Source organism: Epinephelus moara, chromosome 24 (assembly GCF_006386435.1).
Source record: "Epinephelus moara isolate mb chromosome 24, YSFRI_EMoa_1.0, whole genome shotgun sequence".
Classification (NCBI taxonomy): domain Eukaryota; kingdom Metazoa; phylum Chordata; class Actinopteri; order Perciformes; family Serranidae; genus Epinephelus; species Epinephelus moara.
The window spans coordinates 34,289,896-34,312,124 of record NC_065529.1 but is presented as its reverse complement, the minus strand read 5'-3'; the positions used below and the strand labels follow the sequence as shown (position 1 = coordinate 34,312,124).

Here is a 22,229-nt window from a genome sequence, read left to right as displayed (position 1 = left end):
TCTACTTTTTATTTCAAGTGAAACTGGGCAGTTTCAGGAGATTGTCCTCCATACTCCACAAAAAAGAAGCACCTTCGAATCACTAACTCCTGTGAATATTCTAGCTGTGATATTTTATCTCCAGCTGGTGTGATAGTTAACCCTTTCAAGTGACAAATAAATTAAAAAACAATACTTAAACTTTGTTGTAGTTTTAGACGTCATGCACCTCCTTCACTCGAGTTTCCCACATATTCAGTTACACACTTTGAGAATGTAAGAGCCACAGTCCTGACTGACAGGCTGCCTTCATTATTGTTAATCTGACATTTCTTTAAATTTGCTGGACAGTACGGGACATTACTGCTGAGCTGTTGGGGAAGAAGTCAAGTGTGGCGGTCACAGTATTAAGTCGTACCTGGCAGTGAGGTGATGGATTAAAGGAGGAATTTAGAGTGGCTGTGACAGACAGAATCACCTGAGCTTCAACTGGGCCAAACACCACAGAACTCTCTGCCAAAACACAGCATGAAAGTAAACTAATGTTTGCCTCTCAGACAGAAGTTGACTTCTCTCAGATATTTCAAATATTTTGCAGCAGGCAGCTCTGGTGCATCAAGTTGGAAACACTGAAATAGTTATCTGAAAGTAAACTTATTTCCTTTAATCACCAATTTATCTTTGTAATGTTATTTAGAATAGTATAAATTACTCATGTCTAAGTTTGGCCAGTTGGCTCATTGTGACCATTGTGGATTCATGCTAAATTCAATGTATGCACAGTTGGATGAAGTAGGCATTTAACTGCGACAAACTACTTCATTGTAACATTGCGCCTTTAACTTTGACCCTTTTGTTCACATATCTGTCACAGTCCATAGCGCAGAACATAAAGTAAAAGGAAAAAGTGTACGATTTGGAACACAGCTGACCTTAGCATTTCACTTAACGTTACCTAAGAGATGTGACAAAATATACTGACTTTTGCACTCAGTTATCCTCGTAGCTTTGTGCAGCAACAGTATATTAATGTATCAATAATACACACACTCACAAAAAAAGTAGTATTTAAACTGAAGTGCACTGTCATGTGTCATTATGGCTTCTGTCATCTGTCTGCGGCTCAGTAGCTGTGATGCATCTTCAGCTGTGCAGAGGATTGTGGGTCAGAATAGCCAGAAAAGCATGCAGGCTTACATACTGCAAAATGCAACTGGATTCAGTAGGACATCTTGGTATTTTCAGCATACTGCATTTGACATAACATGAATACGTAAGTACTCGATTTTGATGTCAGTATTGGTTCAACAAATAGAGTAATTGCTGCCTAACCTCCCATATATGGACATGATTATAAGAATACTGCTGTGGGAGTGTGAGCTCCGCACCGGGCAATTGGTGAGAGTCTCACACATACGCACACAGTGACAGGGCTAACTGTTAGCATCATATGGCTAACATTACTTAACGGTTATTAATGGATTTAACGACAGAGTCGGACCGTTTTGGTGTTGCTGTGAGTTTGTTGAGACTGTGAAATGGCTCGGTGTCGGATGTTAGCTGCTGCTGCTGTGTTAGCTCGTGCTAACCAGACAGACGTTGAGCTGACCGGGAGGAGAGCTGCTCCGGGCTACAGAGACAGTCCCTCAGCACTCAGTCTAACCTATGATAGGCTATGTTAGACGGCTGCGACAGAAATTTTGCAGATTTTCCAAATATGAACTTTGAATTTATCTTTTAATTGGCTAACTGTAACCTGGTCATTCAATAAATGAATTTCAAATTGCACTTATTTTCAGTTGTTGGCCAATTGATTCCAATTAAGTCTGATTTTTTGTTTTTATTTTGCAGATACTCAAGTAGTCTAAAATAATTTAATACAAGCACTCAAACATGGAAGTTACTTCAAATGCCGATCCCTAATTTGGACATACTATAATATTTCCTGGCACATTAAACAGTACTGGAGTTACTGGAATGCACCGTCCGTGGCTCCTGCTTATGCATCAAAACTTATTTCTTCCCTCGAAACCTTAAATTTTCAATACTTGCTGACAAACTTGTGTCATGGCACCTATGAACTGTTGCTTACAGAAACCCTGCACTGTAATTTAAAAAATATGTTGCTGTCAATCTAGAAAATGAAGCTCTCTCTGTGGCGTTATATTTATGTTGTGTCCCTGCTCAGTTACAGCCAAGTTGCCTCTCTGTTCCTCCATGAGCCTCAAATCAGTGATGAACTGGCCCTGTCAGCACACTGCAGTTGTATATTAAGGCTGTCAGGAGAAGAACTGCCCGTCCTTGTGATTAACACTGCGGTTCTGCTTTTACACTTGATTGACAGGCATCACCCAGGAGATGATCAACGAGACACGAGCGTCGACAGAGAGAAAGATGCTGGGGGACGTTCAGGAACTGCTGAGACAGGGAGAGGAGGTCAACCAACAGGACTCTCAGGGAGCCACGCTGGTGAGTCTTTGTGCTCCGGTCGTTTCCACTTTTCTCTATAAACCTCATTTAAAACAAGCTGACTAAAGTGTTTTTTAAAGTTCAAGTTTATCGTCATTTCAACTATAAAAAAAAATATATAGCTGAATTAAAATGTCTCCTCTCTTAGGACCAGGGTATAAAGAACCTGTCAAAACATCAAATAGAGCATTAACACTGTGCAATAAAAGTTTGAGTTTGTTTTTGAAAAGTTCATATGACAGGGTAAAAACAGAATTACCGCCTTGTGGTTGTATGCCAGTCAAATTTCCATACAGTTCATATCCATGTCTGTGAAAACATCAATGCTTCACACAAATCTTAAAACTCAGCAGCACAGAAAATCTTTACAATCAGCAGTTTCAAGGTGGACACCCAAGATTAGTGTCACTAATGTAGTATCTGACCAAATGTCTCTCCTTCTGTTCCTGAGATGTGACGTTAAACAATGGCCAGAAAACTGTTTTATGCAGAACATTATGATGTTACAGTGAAGTTGACCTTTGACCTTTTGGATATAAAGTGTCATCACGTCATCATTTTATTCTATCAGACATTTGTGGGAAGTTTTGTCAGAATTAGCGGAAGAATTCTTGAGTTATGGCCACAAACATGTTTTGTGAGGTCATACTGACCTTGACTTTGACCTTCGACCACCAAATTCTAGCCAGTTTATTCATCAGTCCATGTGAACGTTTGTGTCAAATTTGGGGGGGGGGATTGAGATATCAGGTGCAAGAGAATGAGACAGATGCAAGGTCACACTGACCTTGACCTTTGATAGGGTTAGGATGGTGTAATAATCTTCAGGCCGGATAGATATTAAGAGCCAGACTGGACCAGACTGGTATACTGAATTTTACCTATACCTACACGGTATGATAACAGTCAACTTTTATATCATGGTATACCTTGAAACCAGTATATCGCTGCAACCCTAATCGGAAATTGACCAGACTCTAACCTTTGACCCCCCAAAATCAGTTAGTTGTTGAATCCAAGTAAATCTTTATAGATATTAAGAAATTTCCTCAAGTTATTAGTGTGATATCGGTTCTCAAGAATTGGACAGACGGACGGATGGAGAGAGAGAAAGACAGAGCTGCACCACCAGCAGCCTGTACTGACACCACACAGGCTGCGTCCATAGATTCATGCGGTTTAAGTGCATTGACGTGATCGTTACGTTGTCACAGAAACTAGGGTTTATTACACCAGCCAGTATTAGAATATGAATTATATAGCAATAAGACAGGACATGATCCTAAAGTTAGTTGTTAGACATCATTGATCATTAACTTGCAGCCATAAAAATAATACAAGACTAAACACTACAGAGCTGTAAACACGGCCAAGTAACTGCTTCATCAGTGTGTTCTGTGTGGAAAAAGTGCTGCAGAAACACACACTTATAAAATTATCAAACATCGCAGGTCTGCCCTGAGAGGTAAAAAGAAAGGGTGCATAAATATTCAGAGGCCCATCTTTATCATAGATTCACCTTTTAATGATTATGCGTTCTGCAACACCGGCTCATGAGGCTATAAAACCTTTAAAGCTAATCAGGCATTTAGGGACCCATTATAATCTTCTTAAAGACGAATCAGCTCTATGATTTCAAAACGCTGTGCAGATATTAAAGTGATCCGTCCGTGAGCTCTAAATACACCTGCAGTCATAATTTAAAGCTTTGTAACAGTAGATTAGAATAAACTTGTACTAATTCATATGCATGCATTAGGGAAAACATTAACACATGAGGTGACTGAGAATCCTAAAAGCAGGATTTCACCACTGAACATAAACTGATGCAAGATCAGATCGGAAATATATTTAAAGCCTCCCTCCGGTGTTTTTGGCAATTTCATGATGTTTCATATTTATATGAGTCATTTCCTGACGATGCTGATTAGCCACACTGTTTGCCAAATATGTTTTGACAAATAACTTAATTTTGTACTCAAGCATGAAAAAGGAGGTTGTTGGTAAAAGGGGAAGATGACGTATGACTTGAGTAGAAACTGAAGGTCGTATGTCATCCTCCAAGCTTGTGTAGGTGCACTGTCATGCCTCTGTGCGTCAGAGCGGCAAATTGAACTTATCTTGTATGTTAGCTACAATGAAGACGTAATGGATGCAGACCGTTAATGGAGCAGATGTGGCGTGGAATATGTTTGTTGGGATTTATAAAAAGGTAGCGACCAGGTGCCAGAGTCTAAGTAGCACATCCAAGAGAAAGCTACAAACATCGTGGACGCAGCGCTAGAAAAATGTAAATATGGCGAGGCAAAATGCCAAGCAGACAAAGCTAGAGTGAATCTGGGGTTGACTTTCACTTACGCTGGCGATACTGTTTACAAACTTGAACCCACAATTTATTAATTGTATACCCTTAACTTGTTGTTGTTATGGAAACAAGCAAACAAACTAGTTGCCCCAGTCAGCTGTCAGGTAAATAGTTAAGCTAACAGTCGTCTCTCAGAAGACTTGGACATACTTACACAGACACCATAGTCTATAAAAATATTGGCCGTAGCTACTACATCCTCACCCATTGGTTTGTGGACTCCTGTTTTGAAGCCTCAAGTTCGGCAATTGGTGCCATCTTGTTTTTTGGAGTCAGAAGTGACCATATTTGGACAAGAGGCTGGAGCTGAGGAGGAGTGAGGGTGAATCTCAAGTGGACATTAAAAGAACTGCAGTTTTTGGCACTTCCTTGTGGGCTGCATTGTTCAGCCCTGGATGTTGCAACTTGGCAGATGTGCACGCAGTTTTATTCATAGTACAGCTGAGGGTCTGCGCCACCCCCGAGAAGTAAACAGGAGGGCTGGGAGGTGACTTTACTGTCCTCCTACTGCCAACATCACTTGCCTTTGATTGTTTGTCAAATATCCAACTTAAAACTATTATTGCGAGCCATGCTAATATCCATGCTGTTACTTTGGATCATGCCTGACTATTAACCACACCCACACCCTCTGTTTGAAGAATAACGTTAACCGAAAAACAGGACGTAACACTAGCTGGAGTGGGGCTTTATTACCGAGACAGTTTCAGCTATCCAAAATGAAACACACTTCACCATGAGCGTAATAAATAAGCTAAAAGCACTTAAAGAAGAAAAATATGTGTGTTGATAAATGCATCGAAACAAAACATAAAAACTTCAAACACGATGAGTCATGAATGAACAAATATGGCAACAAAAAAAATCAGAATGTGAAGATGTCTGTGTTTTATGAGCAATGACAAAAGCCTAACTGAGGTGGGGTGAGACATTCAGAGAGGATAAATTCATGATACACTTGGGGCTGTTTTATTGTTGACACAACCTACAGCAGCTGAGACACAGCATGGACTGTATGTTGCTCACACTATCAGTTCTCCTGAGACTGTTCAGAGCTCATGTCCTGTGTGAATAAGTAATTTGTTTTGGTATTGTTGTGTAAAGTGTACCGACTGCGGTCACTGAATTTGTTTAGTTGAGAAGTTCAGCGCACTGATGCATTAAAAAGTCAAGTAGGTCACAAAAATCGTTAGCGTATAATTTCCTGAGTAGAGCGTATAATGTCACATGCCTTAATGAAGTCTTTATTATGTATCAGGGATTTCTCCACACTGGGGGAAACAACGTGACAGATCACTGGATGAGAATAGCCAGGGGACATTACATGGTAGTAGCCCAAAATATCCCTGTTAAGCCTTAAAGTCTAACCACAGATTGTGCGATCGTGCTGCTTGTCCCTTCGCTTCATGCGTCCTGTTAATCTTCGCTCGAGCACGATGAAGCAAACTAGAGCATGCCTTATTAAAATCTCTGGCAAAGAAGAGACCTGTAACTGGTAGGAAGTTATGTAAGGTTAATCTTTTGTTTTCCACGGAAATACATTTTGTCCTTGTTTTGATGCGCAGGAACAATGAGTCTCATCTCTGGTGGTTGGAAACCGTTTGATCAGACTCGGAGAGGAGACACAATTTGTTCAACAATTCATGAAGTTCTGTCACTTCAACAAATTATAAATCACTTCAAGAAGGAGAGAGGAAGTTCAGCCTGCAGTATGTTGGTTTGACTCACTGCAAAAAAACTGACACAAACAAGGTACTCACTAAACGATCAATTTACATCAAAAACACTGTAAAAATGACACTAACAGATTACAGTTTGTTCCTATTTTGTGTTAATAAACAAAATATGTTTTTCACATGTAAAGGAATATTACTATTTGTATTAACAGGCAGAATTAATTAGACAAGTTTAGTTGATTTTAAAAAATTAAAACAAGCAGTTACCATAGGATACGAAAAGAAATTGAAAGGATTGAAACCATTCGAGAATAAATGTGAAATGATAAATAAATACAAATAATAATAATTTGTTGGTTGAAGTTACAGTGGTTTCTGTGATTATTAAGGACACACCATATTGGATTTTTGCCAGTGTCTGATATGCCAACTCAATATTGCCAGTTGCCTATGCAGATATACGCACATATTTTTTTCCACCTCATTGCAAGAACGTAAATTCTCTCCTGTACTGGAATCAACAGATTATTATGCCCACTCTTATCATGATGGCCCTCTGGTAGCTGCATCAAAAACATTACAAAAACCAAACACATCACAACCTCTCAATGGAGTAGGTGCTGTTAAAGTAAAAAACACAAATACACATCAAGTAGTTCCTGTTAAGAAGAATTTAAACACAGAGTGAAGTTTAAAGCCACACTGCTCTTCCTCAGCCTTCTGATACATGACAGAAAGTCGCCATCTTAAATACCTATAGTGCGTCCCGAGCCACTCATGTGACATGCCACACCTGTAGCCCATATACATAATAAAATAGATCAAGAAAAAAAAATATATATATGTACCTGTGTACCCTGATAACTTTCCAAAGCTACTTGTGAACAATATATAAGGAAAAAATACCACTATGTACACGTTATATCCCACAGATATATAAATAATATCACAAAATGATCTAGTTAAGTGTCCGTCATGTTTTTTTTACCCTCCAACAGTTGCAAATATAGAATACAATGTTTTTCCAAATGTACACATTCACTATAAAATAAGAAAACTACTTTAACTTAGGATACATGTAAAAGATACTATATCTATTTTATGTATCATTTTAAACAAAACTGTAAAATTCTTCAGAGTTTAAAAAGCTTGGATTATACTCAGCCTGAGATGATCCTGGCAACAGTCACCAACAGGGCAAATGTGACCCATTTCAAATCATTGAAGCCGCAATAATAATAATTTAAGTGTCATCTTATTAGCCATAAGAGCAGATATTTCATTTTAAAGCTGTTATCTGCTGATACCGATGAGGTATGGACGTTATCATGCATCCATAGTGATTATTTGTAGGGAAGTAGAGCCGTCTCAATAATACTGCAATACTGTGCTATTAACAAGCCAACTGCAGGGGCTGGCAAACAACTGCCACAACCGCTATGTTTCTGTTTTGTTTAACACTTAAATATGTTGAGGCATTGAGCATCTATTTTGCACTGTGATGCATTGCTTGCAGTCTCTGCCATTTTTTTCTGGTTTCCGAGAGTTGAAAAATACAATATCGTTGGGTAAAAGCTGCAGCCCCTCGGCAGGACAAATACCACAAAGACCAACAGTCACATCCTACATGTACAAGAGGACAAATTATTACTAAACCCACACAGAACAGCTGGTCTGTCCTCTCTCCCCACATGCTTCAGCCTTCCCTTCACCCAGAGCAGGTACCTTGTGCCAACAATTTAACTTCCATGGATATTATGTATCATAGCAACCAGATGCAACCAAAGCATCTCATCCTAAAAAAAAAGTTGCTCTGCATTCAACAATACTCATGTATTTAATTTGCTTTAAACTGAGTGTGCTTTGTCATCTAAATAGCAAAATTATACCTAATAACAGTCTACAATGAAGCTTATGTATATAACATTTAGATAAGTGCCCCATATCACGCTGTTGAGCCTCCCTTAATCACTGCAGGGGGAATTCAAAGTACAATAATTTATCCATCCTCTAAACACGCTTATCCTGTTCAGTCACAGTGCAGGGGGCTGCAGTCTGCCCCTGAATACATTTGTATCGGACAGAATGGTAGATCCTGAATAGGTCATCAGTCCCTCGCAGGGCTTTTACACACACACACACACACACATACACACACACACACACCTACTGGCAGTTTAAAATTTCCAGTTTACCTAACCGGCACGTCTTCACGCCAAAAAGCAGATAAGACACAGAGAGCTTATCTCAGTACGCTTTGGGGCAAGAGGCAGGGGACACCTCAGACAGGCTGTCAGTGATACTGTGTGAGGAATCTAAATCGCTCATTACAGACACAAGGACGCTTTGCAGACATTATGAAACCTGTGATTTCTGACATTTGTCATGCAGGCAGCGTGGCGCCGAGGATGCAAACGCCGGTCGGTCCACCACTTGTGTCCAGACTGAAATATCTCAAGTGTATACTACATCAAGTGTTTATAACTGATCCAAACTGCTTCACTCGAAGGTGGAGTGAAAAGCTGGCTTTCAAAGAGACGAGGGGAGACGTGATAACGTTAAGAAAGTGGATAATGGTGCTCATTTTCAGACAGTCTCTCCAGGATATAGATCCACTTTAACGCGTCAGGTGCTCAGAGATCAGGGAGCTACTGACATTACTGCTGTGCTGTAAAGCCTGGATTCAGCCTTCACATCCTGCTTTCCAAATATTCTGGGATGTTTTGTTGTAGATACACTCACAGTGGGTTATAAACATTGAACTTTCACAGAAAAGGCTGCTTTAAAAAGATACCTAGTGCATTCAAATTGCTACTATTCTTTATAGATTTTTTCTAGCACACCTCCCAGTTTCTAGGAGACAGAGAAAAACACTGTGGTACAAAAATGCCTGTAATTACCTTTTATATGTCACCGTTTGTTTTATTTCCATGCATTTGTTTTTTGTTTTAAGTCCTGGTTTCTCTTGGCCTTTTGTACTCCTGCTGCTGTAGCATTTGATTTATTTCAGTGAGTTGTTACAGAGTGATATTCTTTATGAGACGCAGCACTATATCAAATGCATGTGTGTGAACCCCTGCAGTGCACATTCTCCTCTGCCAGTTACAATACATCATCATTTCCGCATGAGGATCAATAACGTTGGATTTTATGTTTTGTACATTTCTCTCTCTCTCGTCAGTGGAAGCTCACGTTGCCACCGGTTGACCAAGATGTATTTCTTCTCCCTTGTCAGAGTTTGAGTGGGGTCTAAGGTTATCACCATAGCAACCAAATAAACCTGAGTGAGAAATCATCAGGCTTCATCCCTGATACGGATGAAATGAAGGCTGGCATCAGCTTCGTATTATGTGTGTGTGATTCTCAGACAGATTCTCAGGGCTTTACAGGCTAGGGAAAAAATGGAAACAACACTAATTGTTAATCTTAAATTTAACCCTTTATCACACTTCACTTAACATGTATTAATACCTAACAGGAGTCTTAGCATAAAACACATTTTTTAAAGTTAAGTGTGTACAGTTTCTCCTTTAATTTCATACCAGGATCATCAACAGGATCACAAACACTTTATACAGATTTTGTATCAGCGTCTGCAGCTCCTCTTTGAATATATGAGTATAAGTCGCTATAAGATTAATCAGCAGCAGTTTTCATAATCAATTACGATCGTTCTTTAAAGCAAAAATGCCAAAAATGCAATTTAAATCACAGCTTAAAACCCATCTGTTCAGACTTGCCTATCCGGTTTAATTTTCTGTCATGTATTATCTATTTTTAATGTTGTATTATTGGTATTTTTGTATGTTTTTATTGTAAGGTGTCCTTGGGTGCTCAGAAAGGCGCCAACAAATAAAATTATTATTATTATTATAAAAATGCGAAATATTACAGTGAATATTTAATGGTTTCTATGATAGTAAATTGAACATTCTGAGGTTTAGACTTCTGTCTAAGATGTCAGCTGAGCTTGTGGAAATATGTAATGAGCATTTAGCAGTTTTCTAACTAATTCACCCCCTGATATTTTTGGAAACGTTGGTGTCTCCACTCAAATTTAAAGTAAAGAGCTGTGGGTTTGAACAGTGTTTGGCTGTTTAACTTGAGTTTGGACTGACTGAGTTCTAGGGCTGGGTATCCTTCAAAAACCTACATATCATTTTACCCGGGGGCATTGAGGGATGGTACCACACAAGATTGGTATAATAGAGGTGTACATACATTTGGACATTTATATGAACACAATAACTTAACCTAACTCCGCCAGGACGCCGACATTCTCGCTTCCCTCCTCCTCTGTTAAATGGTATCTAACACGCACACTACGTCATCAAACCATGTGATGTTTGGTATTGCCGGATTCAGGAGGCTCTCAGCTTTTCGAAAATAACATCGTTTTTCTTTTATTCATTACGTATTTCGCACCAGAGCAGGCTAAACACACAAAATCCAAAATCGCGATGAGCGGTGACAAGTCATGTCATGCTGTTTTTCAACGGGAAAAGTTAAAGGATTACTCGCGATCTTATGCGGAGCTGTTAGCGGGGGCTTAGATCTTTTATTAAAGGTAAGAGTCTCACTCCTACCACTATTTTTGGCTGAGATATACCGTCTAGAAAGTGGGATCATAACTTTAACGTTTAATATATGGCTTTATTTGGTGATATTTTATGGTGTTTCTGTGTCAAAAACAACATCAGCTATCATAATCACACCTGATTTCAATAAGGTACGATGTTTGAAGCTGGCTGAGTGTTGTTTGATCACTGATAGTACTGTTTTGAAGCGGAGTGAGCGACTTGTCATTTGGAGCTCCGCCTGGATCTTTTCATGGAAAAAACACTGTACAATGGTCATACTTTGAGCAGTCTTCTTCAAATTTTAAACAAATGTTCATTGATAGTGTGCCTACAGCCCCACAGTGTCATTTACCTGCTGAGATGAAGCCACAGACAGTTATTCATCCTGAAAAACATTTTTTATTTTAATTTAGGCAAAATCTTAAATTTTTTACTGACTTCAGAGGCCCATTACTCTGTCTCTGTATCACCTAGAGTGTTTACACTACACTTTCACAAGAAACTTCAGAGAGTTTTCTTTCTGGCAAGACCTCATGCATGCATGTAGTCAGAGCGGTTCAGAAGCTACAGTCATTTTAATTTGGGTATATAATTTTAGGTGTTTTTGCTACAAAATGGGGGTGGAGTACAAGATTAAGAACCTCTCAACAATTGAGATCCTCCTTTGGGCTCCCAGTGGCTCATTTTTTTTAAGTATCTACAGGTACACAAACTTATTCCACTGGAGGATTTCCAAGAAGATATTATGATGCAAGAAAAGCATAACTCTTAACCTATGTTTATAATATACTCATTGAGCCTTACAGAAAGTAGAGTTCCTCAATGCAAAGATTGGATGGGAAGTGGAGATGAGGAAGATGTTTGATTTGTGATTAAACTGAATCTTGTTCTTGATGGAAAAATAAATTGAGAACTATAATAAACATATTGTTATTGAAAAAAAAACCCAACTAAAAAATGAGTACCAATACCATTACCCTGGAAGTGATACAGGTACCAGAAGCTTATTTCATTTGATACCAGGCCTGGGCGATATGGGGGAAAGGAAATATTACAGTATTCTCTAACCAAATACCTCAATATCGATATTGTAGAGTTGACTGTTAGTGCTTTCACATATTATTCACACATTGAGATATTCGATAAACAATCATCAGAAATGTGCATGGAAATAATAGAACAGCTAGAACAATATGGTAAGTTCAGAAAATTACATCACCTTACTGTAATGCAGCCTTTAAAACCAGGAAAAGACAACAATTGTGATATAACGATATCTAACCCAACATCTAAGACGATATCCTGTCTCATATGACAATATCAATACAATACTGATGCATCGTCCCGCCCTATTTGAGACCTTTTTTTCCTACTTCATTCGATACAGATCATGTGAACGGAAGCATTCAGTTGCATAAAATGCCACCAGACGTCACAGGCGTGTAGTCTAGCCATACTTTCAAAAGGATTTTGGTGGACTGTTTGGGTTTTAGCTGCTGCGGTAGTCAGCCAATCACACATTGCATTGAATTAAAGAAGGCTTGCAATGATTGGCTGCAAGCAAAACAATACAACTTAGTCAATTTATTCTAGATCTGAGTAAAAAAAGGATCGAATGTGGGTATCGTTTGACTGGGGAAGTTTCAATACTACTTGGTATTGGGTCACTGCGGTAAAGTATCGAGTACCGATACCCAGCCTTACTGAGTGCTGGATTTAATATCCTGACTGAACAGATATGATGATGAAAAAGATGTGCAGTGATTCATGCTTCTCAACTGATGGTATAATTACTTCCTCATAAAAGTGAGTTTCTGACCTGCAGAGTGGGTCATCTCAGTGCAGCAGGATCAGTTTTTATCTCTAACTGTTAATGCAGTTTATTAAACAAACTACAGAAGAGCTGTTCGAGCTGCACCCAGCAGCCCATCAGCTTCAAATGATGACAGAGCCTTTTTATAAGGTTGTGGACCTCATCTGACAAAACACTAATGACCAGTGACATGTGAAAATCTGATGTAGATTTTTTTTGGTGTAATGTGATGTCTGATATGGTCAGCATTTTTGAGGTAGTCGTACATTATTCTTCGTCATCTCACTTGTGGGTTTAGTGTGAAATCCACACTGGATTTAATGCACAGAGCATATCTAAACTAAATCCTGTGCAGTGGAAAAACCTAATCATTGTTCCTGCTCTGCCCTCACAGCTCCACATCGCAGCAGCAAATGGCTACGTGCAGGCTGCAGAGCAGCTGCTGGAGGGGGGAGCTCGCATGGACCTGAGAGATTCAGATGGATGGCAGCCGCTTCACGCTGCAGCATGCTGGGGTCAGGTAAGGTAAACATAACAGGAAACAGGAAATAGATAAGCGCCCACATACACACACAATGGTTTCTGATGCCATTAATGTGATTTGCTGTTGTTGTTTCAGATGCATGTGGCAGAGCTGCTGGTGTCTCATGGAGCCAGTCTCAATGCCAAGACCTTCCTAGACGAGACCCCCATCGGTATATTTACCCCTCAACACTCTTATCAATACTCCTGGTGGGGGGTTAAGAAACAAATGTCTTTTCTCAGCAGGGTCTTATTTCCAGCTTGTTCGGTCAATGAAAGTTTTACATCACGGCTTTGTTCTGTTTGAATGCTAAATTTACATCTTGTTAAGACGAATCTAAACCTTTTTTTTGTGCTATTTACATTAGTTAATGTTAAATTTTACATTTTTTGGCAGTCTTGATGGAGTGTAAATAGTAAAATGTCACAATTCTATTATATGTTAATCAGTATGAGGAAAATAAAAGCAAAAGAATAATAAATATCTAAAGAAATGCATTTTACAACCCTGTATTTGTTTTAAGAGAGTAATAAATCCCAACTAAAACAGTGCTGACATTTCCTGTCCTCCATCCTTCTCATTTTAAGATCTATGTGAGGATGAGGAGTTCAGAGCCATCCTACTGGACCTAAAACACAAACATGACATTATCATGAAGTCACAGCTCAAACACAAGACCTCACTGTGTAGGCGAACGTCGAGTGCAGGCAGTCGTGGGTAAGTGCTGACATCTGCTGGTGTTACAAGCGTTACTACACATGGTATTTAACATTGTTTATGTACTTTTCTTCCCCTCAAAGACAAGTCGAGGCAAGTCAGAAAGAAATCTGTGCACTATACCGACAGCTCCCAGTAAATGTAGTTTAATATATAAGTATTTCAGTCTTACAGAAGTTGTTGTCGATAAAGGAAGGCATCAGCTCAGTGTGCAGACTTTTATCTGAATTCTGTCTTGTGTAGAGATGTTGTAAATGTTTTTAGATGAGCAGATTGGCTTCTCTTTATCGTCAGCTGTAAAATTTAATTGCTGACAAATTAAATTGCTCTCAAAATAAATGTATAGATTGTATATTTTATTTAGAAAATGGTGTATTTATGTTTGTTGGCATGTATCTCTCTTACTTGCTCTATCTCACTGGAAACTCGTGTCTCTACAGAAAAGTGGTGCGGCGAGCCAGCCTGTCTGACAGACACAACCTGTGCCGTAAAGAGTACGAGACGGAGGCCATCGTGTGGAGGGGAGGGAGGGAAGAGGAGGAAAAGGAGAAAGAGTCTGATCAGGAGAATAACCATGTGGTATGTGTTATTCCTATTTTATTCTTGCTGCTAGTTAATTCCTAGGCGGTGTGGTGCAGCGCTGTACCAGACCATTGTGGTGAAGAGAGAGCTGAGCCAGAAGGCAAAGCTTTTGATTTACTAGTCCATCTATGTCCCATCCTTCACCTATGGTCAAGAGCTCCAGGTAATGACCAAAAGAATGAGGTGACAAGCGGACGAAATGAGTTTCCTCAAAAGGGTGACTGGGCTCAGCCTCGGAGGGAGCTCAGAGTAGAGCTCCTTCGCGTCAGAAGGGGTCAGTTGAGGTGGTTTGGGCATCTGATCAGGATGCCTCCTGGGCACCTCCATTGGAGGTGTTCCAGGCACATCCAACTGGTAGGAGGCCCCGGGGCAGACCCAGAACACGCTGGAGGGACTACATATCTCATCTGCCTGGGAACACCTCGGGGTCCCCCAGGAGGAGCTGGAAAGCGTGCTTCGCTCAGCCAGCTGCCCCTGCGACCTGGCTTTAGATAAGCGGTTGAAAATGGGTAAATGGATGGATGCTAGGTTATTGACTTAGGTAAACCAGTGAATAATTATACACTACATTTGTTGCAGTTTTAAAAGTAACGTTCGAGAATTCATCCTCAAACGTCAATTTTGTTGTTTGATGGTGTATTTTTTGTACCAGAAAAATACAACCTGAGATGACTTATGTGATATTTTTAGCTCAGCCAGGTAGGCAGTAATGTAACCATCTCTCCCACACATCAGGAGTCTAAATGTCAGATCTAGTGTAGATGTGTCAGGGTTGTGGATGTTTCCTTCTCTTGAAGATCAAACAGTCACACAGGAAGAAACCCACAATGGAAAAAACTGCAATTCAATCCTCCATCAACAGTCGACCCAACAGATAAGAATGTCACACCGTATTTGTGTGCCACAGTTGCTTTTCCAACACTGGGAAAATAACTGTCTTCCTCTAATTACTAAAGTTGTCACAATTCTCCAAGCCAGGACTTTATTAGCACTGAAGGCCATGCCATTGTTAGACTATTGCATCTTGATTTAAACTCTTCTTTCAGAGATAGGTTGCATGGTATCAGGTGTGATATACCGCCATATTTTTTTTTAAAAATGTACCACACTAAGGCCATATGGTCAAATTTATGTCATTTATTTAAAATATAATAGTAACTGATTTTACCGCTTACTTAGGAACAAAAAGACGGGCCACTAGATGGCAGGAGGGTACTTTACAACGTCACCTTGAGTTTTTCACCTGCAAAAGTCTTTCACTTTACTACCGTAGCCTAGAAACATAACTCATGGGAAAGGCAAAATGTTGCCACACCACTGACTTCAGGGAAGCTGGAGTATTTTTTAGTTCTGTTGTGTGTCTGACCTCGGCTTGCCATTGTGCCTGCAAAAGTGCAGCTGAAAGTAAGCTATGCCAGTGGTTCCCAACTGGTGGGTTGCAGTCCAAAAGTGGGTTGCGGGTCCATTCTGAATGGGCCGCAAGTGACTCATGAACATGTCAAGTTTGTAAAAAACACACTTTATTTTGATACACAATCAATTTCCAGCACAGAGCTTTAATTTGGAAGTGCCATTTCCTGCTGTAGAGTTAAGTAACTAACGGACAGCTATGGCAACATGGCCAAACTCAAGTATGACACTGAATGTATTGAACCAGGTGGACCCTGTACTAAGGACGAAGGCGAAATCTGGATCCCATGGCTGGACCAGTTGGGAACCGGTGAGCTAAACTGTGTGGGATGCCTGTAAATGGTAGTGGTGTGATTCTGCCTTGATCTCAGTGATTGGAATTGAAAGCTTCAATTGATTTTTGATTTTGAGTGAATCGTTACACTCCTACTAATGATGCAATCACTATTATAAGCACTACTGTGTGTCCACACACTGACTGCAGCAAACTGAGGCACGTTATCCTCAAAAGGTTAAAAGGCTTTAAGAGAAATGTAAGAATGATGATCTGAAATGGTTGTACATTGATGCAGGTTGCAGAAAAAAAGACAAATAAATTGGCTTTACATCTCATTTCATTTGAGCTTGATAGGATAGCTTGGGCACCAGATCAAAGATATCTGATCTCCCCCACACAGAGTCAGGCTGCATGCACTTAATCATCTAAAAGAGAAGCCTTATAGAGGGATTAAACTAATCTTATTGATGTCCCACAGGTCAAGCCAGTCGTAGCTGTGGAGCTGCCAGAGAAGCCCAAGCTGCCCACCATCCTCAAAGACGGCAACAACAAACAGAACGGCCTCATCTCCACGACGACGTCCACGCCGCCACAACCACCCTCAAATGGCAACACGCCATCATCTGATAAGGGCGGGATCGCCACCACTCAGCCTACTCAGGAGGAAGCCTGGCCGAGAGAGCGCGCTCAGACCCTGTCTGAGCTCAAGAAACAGAGAGCTGCCGCCAAATTGTTGAATCACCCCTTGTTCAACGGTCACCTAGGCAACGGCTCCACAGACTCCTTCACTGATGCCAAAAACAACTCCGAGGACCCCCGCATGCCACTGGTCTCCTCCAATGGCAACGCGGTTTACTACACGCCAGCCAGCGGCGACCCACCCCTCCTCAAACTGAAACAGCCAATAGAGGAAGAGCAGCCGAAGGTGCGAACCTGCTGCTGTGTGTCGTAGCACCCCGGTCACGTCACTGTTGACGGAACAGGAAGTCTTTGCACAGAGAAGCAAGGAGCGTGCTGTAGGAGGAGAGGAAGGAAGGAAAGAGGGAGTGTTCCTGTCTTTTATCATCCTGTTCCTCCCCTCCTTTAAACTTCTCCCAGAGGAGACGGCTGGGCTGATGAAGGTTTGGAAACTTGTACCACCCTGCCATGTGACTCCTGCTACAACAGGAGACATCTTCCCCAAACGCAGGCATGTTTCAAGTGTGAGCAGTGCCACCTTTTTTCCTCCAGGCGTCACTTGGATTAAAATTCCTTTTCAAATATGGAGTCTCTCAACATGACAAAAGGAAAGAAAGAGTGCAAGAAGCTGTTCCTCTTGTCCTGCTGTCCCCCTGCACCTTTAGGAATCAAAGTGGGGACAGATTTTTTTTAAGCTTTTCACCTGGAACAAGTCAAAAATCATGAGTCCAGAAAGTAGAGAAGATCTCAAGGTACAAGGTGCATGTTCTGCCCTCAGAGATAAAGATGGAGTTTTTTTCTACCATACATACGGATGGATATCATGTAATTAAACGTTTTCTTCAGGACAAACTTGAACTGTCATCAACCACATTGTTCTGCTTTTTTGTCACATTCTCGTCAGAACATCATCACAGAACGATCCAGATGTATCGCATTACATCATGTTGTACTACAGCATATCAAAAACGTAGCAACGAGAGATCCGTGATGTCTCTCTTATCTGTCATTTTAAAATGCTACCTGCATACGTAAAGGGAAGGAATGCCATAAAACAGTGTTAAAACATTCAGGAAGTGTACTTCTACAGCGAGAGGTAACAGGAATGAGTATAGTGCTGCACTAGTGTTTGAAACTGTCACTGTATTCTGTCAGCTAAGCTTCACCTCACCGTCCTCTCATATCGAACCCGAACTGACAGATCACGCTCTGTTTTATGCATAACACACTTTGTGCTCTCTCGTTTAGATAATTTAAGCAAACATGGTTGAAAATAACTGTACATTTCTTTATTTATGAAATAATGTTGTGAAAAGAAAAAAAAAGAAAAAAAAGAAGCATATTATGGTTCCTAAAGTTGAGTGTATTTATTATTTGGATGGTGTGTGGAGAGAGTGAATGCAATACAAGATGAGCTGGTGTCGTCCAGCGGAGCACCTTCTGACGTGGAAAATCAAATGTTCAACTGATCAAAGTGAAGTAAGGCTTACTGTCTGCTATATGTACATGTTATTAGACTCACACAAACGAGCCATTCTGTCGGGATGGATTTAATATTGGTGTCACTACAAATAACAGTGTTATTTGTTTGTTGTTTTTGTTGTTTTTTTTCTGGTGGCCATTGTGTGGCTTTATCCTTTCCCAGTCACTGTATTTGTTTCATTAACAGAAATGATAAATGTTATGTAATGAATTACTGTTAGTATGAGTTTTCTGAAGTTACACATGGAACTGTATGCTTGCCTCAGTTTTTTTAAAGAAAAACATTATGGATTTGGTATGTAGCAAAGCCCACACCGTCACGTCAGGTGTCCCTGAACGCATCATGGTTTCAACTTAAAAAATATGAGCAAATACTAGAAGTAGCTTCTCTGATAAATTAAAGGAATAGTTTGACATTTTGGGAAATATGCCTTCTTGCCAAAGGTTGGATGAGAAGATCTGTATGCTAATGTAGCTGGAGCCAGCAGCTGGTTAGCCTAGCATAAAAACTGCAAAAAGAAGAGAACAGCTAGCCTAGCTCGGCCCAAAGCTATTTATTTATTTACCAAGTACCTGGATACAGTAACTACCAGTCCAGAACATAACCCACAATTTCCATATTTTGTACATATTAAAGAAACAGTGTGAATATAGCTTTTTTCAAAGCAGATATTGTGACTCATCATAGCAGGAAAAGCACAAGTGGAACTACTAAAATTAACTATGGCTCTATTCCATAAAGTGCTCATAAAGGAAACTTTGCTATTTTTGATCCTGGACTTTTTGTCATGTTTTAGTGACTAATAGAGACAACTGCTTTTGAAATTGGTCCAATTTTGAGAGAGGCCGCGACAACCACAGCAGTGAAACCGGCTGCAATCCCTACAACCAAATGTGCAACGTCATTTTAAGTCCAATAGAAGTGCTTGTTTTTGTCACTGACAGGCTCAGATTGTTATTATGTGTCTGACAACATTATGGACACGACCAAGTCACGCTCAAGGAGAAGTGTCATTCTAAAATGTTGTGACAGGTGACTTGTCAGAGGAAAAGCAATGTTGGAATAGTTAATGAGAGCTGGAGAGAAGAGTGCCTGGAAGAGTTTGTTGTGTTCGAGTACAGAAAGTGTGGCTTAGTGTCATCTAAAAGATTGTCAGTGTCATGGCTGAGTATTTAGCTGATTTAGACAATGTGGAAAAGTCCGCTAGATTTCTAAACAAGATGTCTCCCTGAGCAAGACTTGGTTACACACATTAACAGACGGACTGGATCGGCGAAAGGCAAAGAAAAACGTTTCATTTCTCTGTAGGGTCTTTTCCATCATATTGTAGACATTTATAACAACCATCAGAGCCTGTCAGTGATAAAAACAAGCACTTTAAGCGGACATAAATATAATGCTATACAATGTACGTAATGTTCATTCATTGTGCAGAATAAGAAAAATACTGACTGATTCTGATGTGCTGAAATATCGTGCATCTCTAGTAAACTGACAGTGCGCAACTTCCATAGAGATCACATTGCAGCCTATTTTACCGCTGTGGCTATAGCACTCTCTCAACACTGGATCAGTTTCAAAACAATGTTGTATTCATTATTTAGATAGACACAAAAACATGGGAAAATAGGGTCTAGGTTTAAGACTAGGGAAGTTTCCCTTTAAGGAGCCTCTGCAGTGAGCCAACTTGTAAGACCAAAATGTCTGCTGTCAGAAAGTGAGTGTAAAAGGGGCTGGTGGACAGATTTTGTAAAGTTACTCATGTATTATTTCTCACAGAGCCACGCTAGCTCTTTCCCGTTTTCAGTTTTTGTGCTAAGCTAACCGGCTGCTGGCTGTAGCTTTATAATTCACAGATATAAGAGTGTTATCAGTCTCATCTAACTCTTAGCAAGAAGTAAAATAAGAAAACAAAATGTTTAACTCTATCAGCTCCACTTATCTCGCTGTGAGTGCCAAAGAGTCTTCCATGATCTAAAAACAACTTTTAGGGACATTTGAAAACTTCTGGGGGGCGAAGGCTGTCTTTGCCGTTTGTTTCTGCAGGCGAACCCCTTAAACTGATTACCCACAATGCCACTACCACTTTATCCCCACCACATCAGCTGTACAGTGTCAAATATTTGTACAGATGCGTTTGTAAATATGTTTGTATTAGTATCCCCTTCTCTGTTCCCATGAACTGCATTTACATGTCTGTGTTGTTACTGTTAAAGAACAAATAGGAAATACAATAACCCACATTATGAACAGTGTTAGCAGACATCTGGTTGTCAAGGGGAAACTGTGAGTCTGTGTAGACCCCTTCGGTAGGCCAGCAGTCTAAAATGTATCTGGTAAAGTGGAGTGCACCCAGGTGTCATCAATCATTCTCAGTATTTTCTCTCTGCTGTCGCTGTGACCCGTTTTTTTTTTCTGTGAAATTTTCTGCATTTTCATAGGAAGCAGATTGTTTTTCAGCTCAGTTTGAGGAAGTACAAATTAAGTCACTGTCAAAGAGACTGCTATATCCCCTGTTTTTGGTTCCTCCTTTTTGTGTTTTTTTTTTGTTGTTTTTTTCCCCCCCAGTGTCCAAGGCAGTGACATCATCCTGTTATGATTCAGCTAAAATTCACTGAAGTTCACATTTATCTGAGCTGCTGCAATCAATTCCATTTAAATGTCAGTTATGCTTCCTTAATTATGAAATTCCACATCGCATTTAATTTGAGTTTTGAACCACGACCTGGTCAGTATTAGCCAGAAAGGGACAGTCAGCTGTGTGTCCTCATGGTATATAGATCAAAGCTTGTGTTTGTCTGCAAGCCTTGTTGTCTATAATGATAAGATTATGAAGACAAAAAACTACTGATTTTGTAATTACTGGAATATATTGATGGTTGCATTAACATATTTTGAATAAATTGTATATTTTGAGAATTTTATATGGTCTCTTCTGAATCAGTGAAGCTCTTTTTTGTCATCAGGTACAATGGATTTCTTCTTCTGTAATACAGATGTGCCCTACAGGTCGAAAAATGCTGAATAGCTCGATCAATAATAAAATAAGACATTCGAAGGCATCACTAAGCATTTTGTGGATAAGGAAAATAATCAGTAGATTAAGCTTTAATGAAAATAATAATTAGTTTTAGGCTAGCTCTGGCAGTATGTATAGTTGTCAGCCTCAAAAGTTGATGCCTATTCGGATGTTGAGGAAAGCAAACACTGCGTTACGCATCGCACAGTTTCTCGTTTTACTGTCAGCACACACTAGGGCTTTACCTGACTCAGATTTATGTCAGTCAAATCAGATTTAGCTGTTTACTACGAATATTCAACTGTTTGTTCCTTTTTTTCTAGATCAAGTTCGAGAGTTTGAACTAGCCAAGTTAGCCCTCCAAGCTAATGGATGCTAACTATGCTAACGAAAGATCTGAAATGTGCACCAACATCTGTGTCTTCGACTTTAAGAGGGCAGCCCTCGGTACGTACTGCAGCTGCCCTCACCAATTATGCTGCCCTCACATATATCTCGCAGTCCGTAGCATGAAATTTTAAGTAAAAAGAAAGGTGTGCGATTTGAAATGCAGCAGTTGTAATTTAACGTTACCTTGTAGATAGAACAAAATACAGTTCACCGAAGTTCCCAGAGACGGAGGTCACCCTGGAGAGCTCTGCTGCTTTTACTTAATATA

At 40.0% G+C, this 22,229-nt stretch overlaps 1 protein-coding gene across 2 annotated transcripts in view; it reads left to right on the top strand.

The window, feature by feature from the left end:
• ppp1r16b (protein phosphatase 1, regulatory subunit 16B) overlaps window positions 1–21,460 on the top strand; it is a 150,142-nt gene extending 128,682 nt beyond the window's left edge. For both annotated transcript variants that reach the window (XM_050038967.1, XM_050038968.1), the window contains exons 6-11: window positions 2,324–2,448; window positions 13,277–13,402; window positions 13,502–13,577; window positions 13,993–14,122; window positions 14,563–14,701; window positions 16,870–21,460. In XM_050038967.1, the coding sequence (XP_049894924.1) occupies window positions 2,324–2,448; window positions 13,277–13,402; window positions 13,502–13,577; window positions 13,993–14,122; window positions 14,563–14,701; window positions 16,870–17,343 (1,070 nt within the window). In that variant the 3' untranslated portion in view covers window positions 17,344–21,460. The remainder of the gene's footprint in view (window positions 1–2,323; window positions 2,449–13,276; window positions 13,403–13,501; window positions 13,578–13,992; window positions 14,123–14,562; window positions 14,702–16,869) is intronic.
• Window positions 21,461–22,229: the final 769 nt, after the last annotated feature.